This window comes from Poecilia formosa, unplaced genomic scaffold (assembly GCF_000485575.1).
Source record: "Poecilia formosa unplaced genomic scaffold, Poecilia_formosa-5.1.2 Scaffold575, whole genome shotgun sequence".
Classification (NCBI taxonomy): domain Eukaryota; kingdom Metazoa; phylum Chordata; class Actinopteri; order Cyprinodontiformes; family Poeciliidae; genus Poecilia; species Poecilia formosa.
This window is the reverse complement of record NW_006800514.1, coordinates 83,772-95,448: the sequence shown is the minus strand read 5'-3', so window position 1 is coordinate 95,448 and position 11,677 is coordinate 83,772. Positions and strand designations below refer to the sequence as shown.

The 11,677-nt window shown below is 39.3% G+C and overlaps 1 protein-coding gene across 2 annotated transcripts in view; it reads left to right on the top strand.

Annotated features, from left to right (window-relative positions):
• The first annotated feature begins 2,308 nt into the window (after positions 1–2,308).
• Positions 2,309–11,677, top strand: part of LOC103129762 (ras and Rab interactor 2-like) — a 29,990-nt gene continuing 20,621 nt past the window's right edge. The window contains exons 1-3 of one of the 2 annotated variants that reach the window (XM_016665365.1): positions 2,309–2,539; positions 9,724–9,827; positions 10,038–10,112. In XM_016665365.1, coding sequence (XP_016520851.1) covers positions 9,825–9,827; positions 10,038–10,112 — 78 coding nt within the window. In that variant the 5' untranslated portion in view covers positions 2,309–2,539; positions 9,724–9,824. The remainder of the gene's footprint in view (positions 2,540–9,723; positions 9,828–10,037; positions 10,113–11,677) is intronic. The other variant, XM_007540951.2, reaches the window with a different exon arrangement.

Sequence of the window (11,677 nt, the reverse complement as noted above, 5' to 3'; positions counted from 1 at the left end):
TGGTTTTTTTTTTGTTTTTTTGTTTGGCAGGTGCAGCATCCAGCTGGTGTTCATCAGACCTCATTAAGGAGAAGTATTTAAAGTAGTGGATTTCCTGAGAAATATAATGAAAAAGCTTGCTAAAGAAATGCTTTAGTGAGCTTAGTAGCCATCTAAAACATTTCTTCTGTAAACCTCCCCTTTGTGTCCTCTCCTCCTTGCAGAGCTAGCCTTCCAGAAGAAGGCTCCTGGATTGTTTACATGTCCTCCGTTCTATGGATCCCTCCTGGCGTCTCGTTTTTTTTGGGCTCCTTGCCGCTTCATTTCTAATCCACCCACTCAATGCTTACCTGGCTGTCCGCCATCCAATGAAACAGCAGAACAAATATCTGTCTCCATAAACCATCTCCTGCAGTAAGCAGCCAATCAGGCTGTGGATGCACCTTATACTCCCCAGGAGCATCGTCCTCCTCTTCACCACATGTGGTTCCAGTCCCTGTCAGGTGTTTCTCCCCCCACTTCCTGCAAGACAGCCTCCAGCTCTATTGTGTATCTGTCTCAATGAAACATCTTGCCAGTTATCCTTGCGATTCGTAATTGTTGCCTGCACTGGAGTCATCCAGTGAAATCATTGCACCAACAAGATATTGAGAAACTCATCCGTGTGTTTATCTTTAGTTGAACTGATCACTGCTTACTGTCTTCACAGGTCCGCCTAAAAGATCTGACAGCTGCAGCTGATATAAAACGGTGCTGGGTTGGATATTCACACCAGAACTAGGTTCTAAAGTTCTTGCATTGGCTCCCTGTACGTCAGAGAAAATACTGTAAAATAATTTTGTTAGTTTATAAATCACTGAATAGAATAACCAAAAAATACATTAGAGACCTGTTGTTGTTTTATCAACCTTCCAGACCACTCAGCTTTAAGTCTTCTCGGTATCTTCCCGAGTCAGAACTAAACATGAAGAAGCCACATTCAGATTTTATGCTCCACTAATCTGGAATAAACTTCTAGAAAACTGCAAAACTGTTAAAACATTAAGTTTTTTTTTTTTATTATTATATTCACTTCTTCAAATACTTTTCTTTGTTTCTCTGTGGTTCCAGTTAGCGTGTTTTCACTACTGTGAGGTGGAAAAAAGGGAATAAAGGAGAAAAAAACTGCAAACTAAACAAAAATATCACCAATAATATTTCTCTGAAAGAAGACACGTGATTTGAAGGCTAATCCAAAATTTGTTGTTGTTTTTTGCTGTGTAGTCTGTAGAAGACCCAACAATCTGCCTCCATCAATGGGTCGAAAATAAGCAGAAGTAGATCAGCTGCATTCACAAAATAAAAGCATGTAGCTCGTCACTGAAAAGTTGAATTTAAATTGGCTGCAATTTCTGCTGTCTGCTCTTCTCTTCTGGTCTGTAAATAAAGCACTACTACTATCACCCACATTCGAAGTAGCATTCTGATAAAAAAAAAGAAAAAAGAAAAGTAATAATAATAATAATAATAATAATAATAATAATAATAATAATAATAATAATAATAATAATAATAATAATAATAATAAAATGTTAGTTGTATAATCTTCCTGGTTGTTGATATGACCAGCTATCATGTAAATCCTGGCAGAACAAAACTCCCAAAACTAACAGCTGAATATTCCGGCTTTATCAAACAAAAACAACAAATGAAACATTAGCTTTTTAGATGCTAAACTATTCCTGGTTATAACACTTTGAACCAAGCCTCCTCCTCCCCCCAGCACACACACAAAAAATGTCCAAAACAAAAAAAGTAAGTGCAAAGACTATTCCAACACACATTCCCTGCCACTGGAGACCTAAGTATATTGAGTTGCTGCCGTGTGATTGTCTGAGTATGTTACAGGTGTACCTAAAAATAATGTCTTGGTTAGTGTTCCAGTTATGCCAAAAGAACTCGGAGCTATAGGTTTGACATCACACCAGAGGTAACAGCAGTAGTTTATGTCCATAGCACTAGCTATTTATAACATAATCTTAAGCTTTACTTTCCGTTGATTTTGGACAGACTCTTACACGTGTCTTGTAAAATAAACACGTTTCCTTCAGAGCTATTTTTGCGAGGAGCAGCCATATTCAAATTGAAAGTCGCTTAACAAGTTCTAATTGGGGGCAGGGGGGATTGCTCCCAATTTCCCCAGTAGGAAATCCGACCTCGGAGGGCGTTCCAGTTGATTTTCCGACTGTGGGTAGCTGGTATTTCCCAGTTCCGACTACAACTGGAACGCAGCACTAATCCCCAACGCTCTGTCAGTAGTTTATTTTGGAAAACAGCGGAAGTTCTGTGCGTAGTAGCGGAAATTTATATGGAGACAATAAGAATCCGCGAAGTTGAGTCGACAACCCTTTGGGAATATGGAGGGAGACTGACTGTTTGGGGGTTTCACTTACTTTAACCAAAGTTTAGACGAACTACTTTTACGAATGTGAGACAATTAATTCATGGACATGTGGTGGTGCTTCTCCTCCACGGTGAGGTGGAGGTTCCTTCGGTCGGCCAGCAGCGATCTCCTCGGTTGGTAAGTTAGACTACCGTAGTTCTTTCGTCCTTGTTGACTAACTGCTGCGGTTTGGATTCTACTGTCTCACGCACTGCCTGTTTTGCTGTGGCCCAGTCCCACGTAATGCAGCTGATTGTCCTCTGCCACCACCTGTTGCTCCGCGAGTTGAAGTAAAGATAAAGAAAACCGCATCATTCACGGTCGAGGGTCTTTCACAGCTCGCGCTGACTTAACACATGAATCAACAGCTCTCAGTGCCACTTATTACAACACAAACCAGCAATAATTATTGGAATATGAAGCAGCTTCTCCTCTGCTTTGTTTAACATTGTCCTAGTGAAGTGTCTACTACATCAGATGTTTTCATAAAGTACATGGAGCCGTCTACATTTTTCAGAGTATGTCGCATTTATTATTGTTTTGTTTACATTTTAAAACTACTTATTTGGAAGGAATGCCATGTCACAGTACCTCATCCTGACGATACAGAAACGTGTTTTGGTGTCATTTTCAAATGTTTATTTCTCTCAAATCCAGTGGTGGAGAAAGTATTCAAAAAAATTTACTTAAGTAAAAGTACAAATACACAGACAAAAATGTACTCAATTATAAGTAAAAGTACGACATTAACATTTTGCTTAAGTAAACGTAAAAAAGTACTGGCTTTTAAAAATACTTAAGTATTAAAAGTAAAAGTACTTGCTGAATGCATTACCTAATTGCTAATATCATTAAGTGAACCAATGTATTTAATTTTAATACATCAGAAATGTGCCATTTTAATGAACAATACCACAGATAAAGCATGTTGTTTACTCTGTAACACAGTTTATACTTAGATATTTGATTCTATGCATCATAATTTCAGGGATGGAAACATCTTGTCTCCTGTCCTAACATAGCATGAACTTCCCTTTGTTTTTTTTAGCCACTAGTGGCACTTATTTTGAAAGAAATCCAACTGAAAGGGTGGGCAGTGGAGGACATGGAACCAAGGAGCCACGTAGCAGAGTTGTAATCTAGACCACCGAACCTGAGACCAAATCAAGACCAAGACCAGCACCCTGCGCTACATGACACAATAAAATTAAGTGCACCTATCAAAATTGCTTCTCAAATTGATCTGAAAGATCCACATTCCCATAAAAACACCTAGATATTAAATACTTAGAGCTGAAATAAATTTAACCAGTATCAATTCAAACTCTTCATGTTTTGCTTTCATCTCTGTGCCACAATCTGCAGAGGTCTCCTGCCATCCCTAAAAAAAAAATAACGCCCTGGGCGGTTGCCCATATTGCCAATGTCAGAAACCAAACTGACATTGGCAGTGTCAGTTTGGTTTCTGACATTGCCAATGTCTACACCATTAAACATAGCAATTAACGGTAAGCAATGCTCAACTATGAACAATATCCAAGGCGCAATAAGCAAGAAATAACCAAGCAGAAGGAGGTGACTGTCTTCATCCTCCCTCCTGCTGCAACATCTGCCACCATGACAGATGACAAAATGAGTATGCTCTGTGTTCTTACGTTGTTGTTTTATTTATTCGCCAATTAAATATATATATATATTTTTTTTTAAATAAAAAAAATATATATGCAGTGTACGCAGAGCATTACAAGAACAAAGAACGGCTCTCAGTGAGGCTTCAGTCCTATCAATCTTAGTAAAGATCTGTCCAGAAGAATCGGATTGTTCCTGAATGTCATATTACTATATTGTATCACAACGTTGTCCCATATAAGCGACACCTCCGTCAACACCTCCACACAATAATTCAGCGCATGAGTGACAACTTTTTTTCATCGCAGATGCAACATGTCTCTCTGTACAGCTAGCTTTGCTAGCATCACGTCCACGGAGTTTGCCTTTCTTCAAGCTTTCCTTCCAAATGACGCTAAAAGTCAGTAAAGGGGGAGGCGATGGGTGACAACAGACAGTAAGTCACGTTATTGCTTGGATTTTACAGCGCCACCTGAAGTCCCTGAACTTCACATTTTAACGGAAAAAAAAGAGCAACGTGACTTGGATGTAACGAGTAACGCGACACTTTTGTAGAAATGTAATGAAATAGAAAGTACAGATACTTACTGTAAAATGTAGTGGAGTAAAAGTAGAAGTATTAATTATTAAATCTACCTAAGTAAAGTACAGATACACGAAAAATGTACTTAAGTACATTAACAAAGTACCTGTACTTCGTTACTTCCCACCAGTGCTCAACTCCTAAAAGGTGACAACAAACTCTCTGGATTATGTCAACAGGTCACCTGGTTTTCCTCAGTGTATTATAAGCCTGGCGGGCCACCAGACTTTACTTGTGCCCCCACCAGGCTTAGCATTGTTAATTTATTAGTTTCTTTTTTTTATGATTGCCTTTTTTAAGACTTTATAGTTGGTGATTAGGAATTAACCTTTCAGTGTTCTAAAATGCATAACTATCAAATGATATTTTCAAATTTCCTGTCATCTTTAAACATTAAAATTAGTCGGTGCTAATTATTTTCTGAGTTGTATTTGTGAACAAAGATTATACCCTTCAGATTATAGCCATAATTCCAATGTGATTCCATAGCATCAGATTGTAGTTATGGCAGCAAATCAATCTTTAAATATTTATTTTTCACATTTTTTGCAAGTAAACTTACCAACTAAATTGAATCTTAAAATTAAATATTAAACTATTTACTGCTGCAGTATGTAACTTTCACAAAGAAGATTGTTTTTTTACATACTTTTTTAAAACTGTCACCATGTCGTGACAGTTTATGAAACAGATAATCTGTGAAAAGATCAATGCCATCTGAATCAGATTGGTTGTTTTGCTCTGACCAAAAACAACCAATCAGAGCCCGGAGGAAGATTTTAGCACTAGAATTTAACTAGTCCAAAAATATATATAATTTATAGTAATTATATTTTTATTTGCGTTTTTTAGGATTTTGTACTTGTTTTAAGTGTTGTCAGCAATGTCTTCCAATAATATAATTGCCTAATCATGTTATTAAATTTCCAGTCAACTTTTAACATTTCTTAACATAAAAACACGGTAGACTGCCCTGGTGCAACTACTACTGGGATTTTCAAAAGTTTTCTGGGGGAAACCTTTTATCTGTAGATTGGTGATACAGATACATGAACATCATGTCCCCAACTTGACAGTTTTGTCGTTGACTTGTTTAAGAAACTGGAGAGGAATAAATCTACTTCCTTTGTACTGAGAGGTTGTTTTTTTCAGTCTTCTCGGCAATCTGCTAATGTGCTTAGTGCTGGTACTGGTACCACAGGAGACTAATGCTGTGTTCTGCCTGGACCGTGACTCATGGGTCAAGAATTCAAACGGTGCATTTCCCGAAAGGCTCGCTTGGCCTCTGGATCATCTCCAGGATCACTCTGACCACTTTTGCACAGGTAGACGATTCCAGTTAGGTATTGGCCGGATTTCTAGAGGATCTCCTCAGCATGGGATGTTCTGGGTTCTTGAAGATAAACATATTTGAATGGAGACCATTTGTGATAATGTTGCTAATGTTGTGCATGTTGTGGCGTTGGTTTCGTCATTGCAAGTTACAGTTGATTGATCTTGTCTATTGACTAACAATTAATTGATAAGAGCCCATTATCTTAAAAACCTGATGTTCTTTAGGTCCACCATCTTTCCATAACATAGACATATTTTTCATGAAATGCTGAATTTTAAAAGATCATAATTTAATTTGAACATTATTTTGTGACTATTGCTTTAAATACTGATTGAACAGAAAATTGTGGTTTTCTTACATTATTAAACTTGCTTATCAAATAAAAAATAATTTTGGTAATTCTAACTTACCTGAGATGAGAGAAGTTTGGTCTAGTTTTACTTCAGACAGTGAGGGAAACCAGGTGGATGTCTTTTTATTCAGCATAGGTAAACTTCTAGTTTTAACTGTACAAGAGTTGGTAGATAATAAATCAGTCAAGGCTCGACTAGTCTTATGTCTTTTTGTTTTTCGTGCTTGTTTGAGTCCCACACATGGTGGTTCCACAGATGAGGTTTTATCAGTTTCCTGAATCTTCATCGAATAATCCTGTTGAAGCTGGAGTGGTCCAAGTAACTTTACAGCAAAATCGTAGGTCATGCTAGACTTTTTTTGTTGTTGTTGTTGTTCATCATTTTGGCATTAAAAAAATTCTTGCAATCTATTTTCTCGTCAATTTTTGAATAATAATAATGACATAGTCTATTCAGTTGCATTTAATTTTTATTCGGTTTAATTAGTAATAGTCAACAAGATGAGCCACATCCCAACATGCATAAAAACAGACGAACACATCTAACTTTTTATTTGCAGTTTCAAAACCAGGGTGAGTCAGGTGCAAATCATCTGGGATATGTGATTAAGGGGAGCTGAGCAGGGCGAGGCCACGCATGTACTTAGCTCTGCAGTTAGATGTGGTTGTTAAAGTCTAATTAACTTTTGCACATTTCTTTTTCTCAACATGATAAGCTGCTGATTCTTCCAGTTAAACTACAAATGGATTCATAATATTTTTCTTTAGTCGTCTCTGATCTGTATGGGGTGTAGGTTTGTTAAACGCGCCACAGAAACTCGAATTGACGTCAGGCAAATAATTTGTCCCGATAATGCCCAAATTTTGGGTCAGGCTCGGATTCTGAACACTAGTCATAAATTCAACAGAGCTGTCGGCTTCATGTCTGGAGCTTTAAATAATTTTCAATTATTTGATTAACCCTTTGTGATGCAGACTATTCTGTTGTATTGTAATATTCATACAGACAGAGAAGGAGGGATAAACCTTTCGAAACATACAAAAAGTATCAATCAGGCAGTTTTGCCTCGCACAAAAACATAGAATGTTCTATATTTGCTGTTTTCATAAAAAAAAATTAAACTCCTTTTCTTGACTCGTAGAATATTTTTATTTTTTCTCCTTGCAGACTTTAGTACATCAGTTGAGAAACTTAAGTGACCTTGAATATGAAATTGCGAAAGATAAATGTAGTAAAGATAACAGAATTTGGAAGAAAACCAAATGCACCGATTGTGAAAGGTTACTTGGAGCTTTGTAGGGGTAAACCGTTTTCCCTGTAATTTCTTGCCTCCACAGGCAAGTCTAAACCCGTTGCTTTTTCCTCTAGGCAGTGGGATGGAACTTCAAAATGATCCTAAAACACACTACCCACTGAGGCGCACTCACACCGAGTTCTAGAAAAGAATAGAGGTTGAGCCGACATTCTGGTTGTGTGGAACCAGCTGAAGACACAGAACGGTCATCCCAAGCAAACTGTGAACCAAAAGTCCTGGGTGATGATGTGAGAAAGTGACGCATTAAAACAGGAAATTATTTATTACTGCATAAATGTGCTTCCATAAGCTTTGAAATCACAGGGTCGGCCCATTTCTTTCCCCATGGCCATACAGGGTGTGCTGAACAGAACAGGGACATGAATTCTGTGAAGTTACAATTCACAAGAGTTGTATTCTAAAACCTCACAAGGGAGGTGTGCAGGTTTCTGATAGAGCAGAACTGAAGAGCTTCAAAATCTGACATTTGTGTTGAATCTAAGTCTGCCCTGATGGAGATGCTTCTTAAAATAGATCAGGTATGTAATTACAGGAACTGGGTTGACAATAATGCTATTTTATATTTAGCTACTTGCGTGAAAAAGACAGTACTTCCTTGGACTGGAATCTGATAGGCATTTAGGATTTCCACAGAAAACCTGTTAAGCTGTGCTTTTGTATTAAAAATGTTATGTTGACAGGAAATGTAAAATATTACTGGAAGACATTGTTGACAGTTCTTAAACACACAACTATAATTGTGAATCATCAAACAAACAAACAAAAAAATAGTAACACTAAAGCAATAATAAGTTTTTGCACTTCTGTTAAACCCCAAGTAAGTAATCAGCCAGTGGATCTAAAACGCCATGTAATGCTGGTCAGATTTAGAACTGGCTTATGGCATAAATAAAGTAAGCAGCTGCTTCAGCCCCCTGTAGACTATCAGGCCCCACTCAATAGATGCTAACATTTTAACACAGACCATAGATCTAGAATTTTAACCTTAGTTTATCGAGACTGACAATGTGGCTAAAGTTGATTTAATGGTTTCAGCAGGGGCTGCCACCTTATCGTGGTGGAGGGGTTCAAGTGTCCCAGTGATCCTAGGAGCTATGCTGCCAAGGGCTTCATGCCCCCAGGTCACCCAAGGCAGGCAGGTCCTAGGTGAAGAACCAGACAAAGCCCAGCCCAAAGATCCCTTATACGATCGTTGGAAACGGTGTTCCCTTGCCTGGACGCAGGTCACCGGGCCCTCTCTTGAACCAGGCATGGAGGAGGGGTTGGCAAGTGCCTGGTGGCCGGACTTTAACCCATGTAGACCGATTGGGCACAGACACAGACCGAAGAAGAGACATGTGTCCCCCCATTCCCAGGGGTTTACCACCTGTGGAAGGGGCCATGGGACCATGTGTGGCGAGGGTGACGACCTTGGCGATCTGATCCACCCCCGGGACCTTGCCCTGGGGGTGGATCAGATTTGTCCGGAGTTTCTAAGGCTCTGGTTGTTGTAGGGTTGAGTTGGTTAACTCGACTCTGCAATATTACTTAGATATCAGGGGCAGTTCCCCTGGATTGGCAGACCGGGATGGTGGTCCCCCTACTCAACAAAGAGAACCACAGAGTGTGCTCCAAGTACAGAGGGGTCACACTTTTAAGCTTCCCTGGCAAGGTTTTTTTCCAGTCTACATGTGTTTCGTAAACTTGGAGAAGTGTTCGACCGTGTCTCTGGGAGCCCTGTTTAGGGTCCTCCAGGAGAATGTGGTACTAGGCCCTTTGATGTAGGCTGTTAGGTCCCTGTATGACCGGTGTCAGAGTCTAGTCCGCATCGCTGACAATAATTTGGGCTCATTTCCGGTTTGAGTTGGACTCCGCCAAGGCTGACCATTGTCACCTTTTATGTTCATTACTTTCATAGACAGAATTTCTTGGTGCAGCTAAGGTGGTGAGGGGATCCGTTTTGGTGGCCTTCGGATTGCACCTCTGCTTTTTGCTGATGATGTGGTCTTCCTTGTTTTTAAAATTTTCATTAAACATTGCTGCTATCTATGGCAGCTTGTTTTGTACCGACCGTGAGTCACTTCATACCTGCCAGGGTGATGATGTCACTCTCCTCATGTCTTACAGTAAAGACTCTTTAATGACGACAAGTCTGCCTTTTAAGGCCATTCCTGACAGTAACTGGTTCTTCAACTTCTCCAGATAAAGAAAGAGTTGGGGGTTAACCAATGGTAAGTGTCTCACCACTCACCATTGGTAAAACAGACTCTGTTAGGTAAATTCACATTTTCATAATGCTTTCATTAAATGAGAGAAGTCAGTCACAGAGCTTTGTATCTCTCTTTCTATTCAGTAAAGTTAGTTTTCCTGGCAAATTTTAACGTTCTTTTGTTTTGTTTTTTCTTTTTGTCTTCATATTTAATGTCTTATCTCTTCCACAGATGGCTCGACAACAAAGAGACAACATGTCGATCAGTCCATCCTGTGAGCAGGAGATGAAGGGCAGTTTCTTCAAGGTGTGTGAACTCTGAGTAATCAGCAACAGCTCTCTGTTGTTGGGATTTTCATGAGGAGAATCTAGGATTATTTTAAAAGCTTGGGGTGTGAATGCAGATCTGTTGCTCCTAGTATGGAGCAGCAAAGGTACCAGTTGGAGGGGAGAGGCAGATTAGCCTGCTCACTCCAACTGCTCTGAAAAATCAGAGTTTTAGTTTTCTCTGATTTCACAATCCAGGCTTTTTTCATGAAGATTAATAGCCGTAAGCCTCATATTTATGTTACGGGAAGAAATTAGTCTGTGGTCATATTTGACCAGTTTGCAAACTTAAGGAATTTTGACTGATAAAAGGAAGTTTCACATCATGGGTTAGAGATGATTAAAGTTCTTCTAAAGCGGGGGTGTCAAACTTCAGTCCTCCAGGGCCACTGTTTTGTATTTTTTAGATGTGCCTCTGGTCTAAGACACTGGAATCAAATTGCTGAATTACCTCCTCAGTTTGTAGACAAAGTCCTGCTAATGACCTAATTAATTGTTTCAGGCACATCTAAAAGTTGTGGCCCTCGAGGTGTGGAGTTTGACAGCTCTGCTCTAAAGAGTGTTTTTGAGTACTGGATCCATTCCCAGAAACCACAGTTATTTTTCTCTGGTCAAAGCATGAGCTTTTCAAGCATGAAAAGTGTGGTAATCTTCTTTCAGCCAGATCAGTTGCAGTGCGCAGCAGCAAGTGGGGAACATCATGTTCGGGTTAATGTGCCACAAATCATCTCTCATTGTCACAGTTGCATGACAAAAATAACATCTTTTGGTTCTCAGCCTCTTGTTGTCCACCTATAAAAGTAGATGAACTTCATCTCGCTATCCATCTCCCGCATCTATTGGACCAAAACATTAAACTCACCTTCCTGGGTTCTGGTCCGATGCGGAAAATTAACGTCCCACTAACGCCTTCCATTCTTATTCTGATTCCTGACAACATGGAAAATAAAATGAGATATTTCAGCTTGCCAATCATTATTTCCTCTTTCTCTGAACTTGTAAACTCATAATAGGCGTTCCTTTCTGCCATGATCGCTGTGTTTACTCTGCCTGTAGGAGGGGTGTTTAGTGGATCTTGAGGGATGTGTGCGAAATCGAATTCCCCAAGTCGACTGTTTGACTTCGGCCCGATCATGTGGGCCTTTTACTTTGCTCCTTTACTGCAGACCCTTTATCACTGTCTCAATGAAAAAGGTTTAAACCACTGCAACAGTGTGAAGGAAAGTTTTAGTGGTTTAAAACATAACTACAGTGGCCCAGAAGGGTCAACAAGATGCAAAAGCCACAGTGGACGATATGCGAAAACTGATGTTCCGCTAAAAGTACGTTGTGCTAAAACGGAGGTTATTCTGAAACAAAAGTTGCGCTAAAATGGAAGTTATGCTAAAAAGAGGTTATGCTATAATTTGCATCACTCTAAAATAGATGTTGTGGAGGTTATGCTAAGACGGATGTTAGTGTAACTTCCATTTGAGTAGAGCTTAAATTGTTTTATAGCTTTTGCATTGTGTTGACCCTTTTGGGCCACTGTACGTAACTCACATG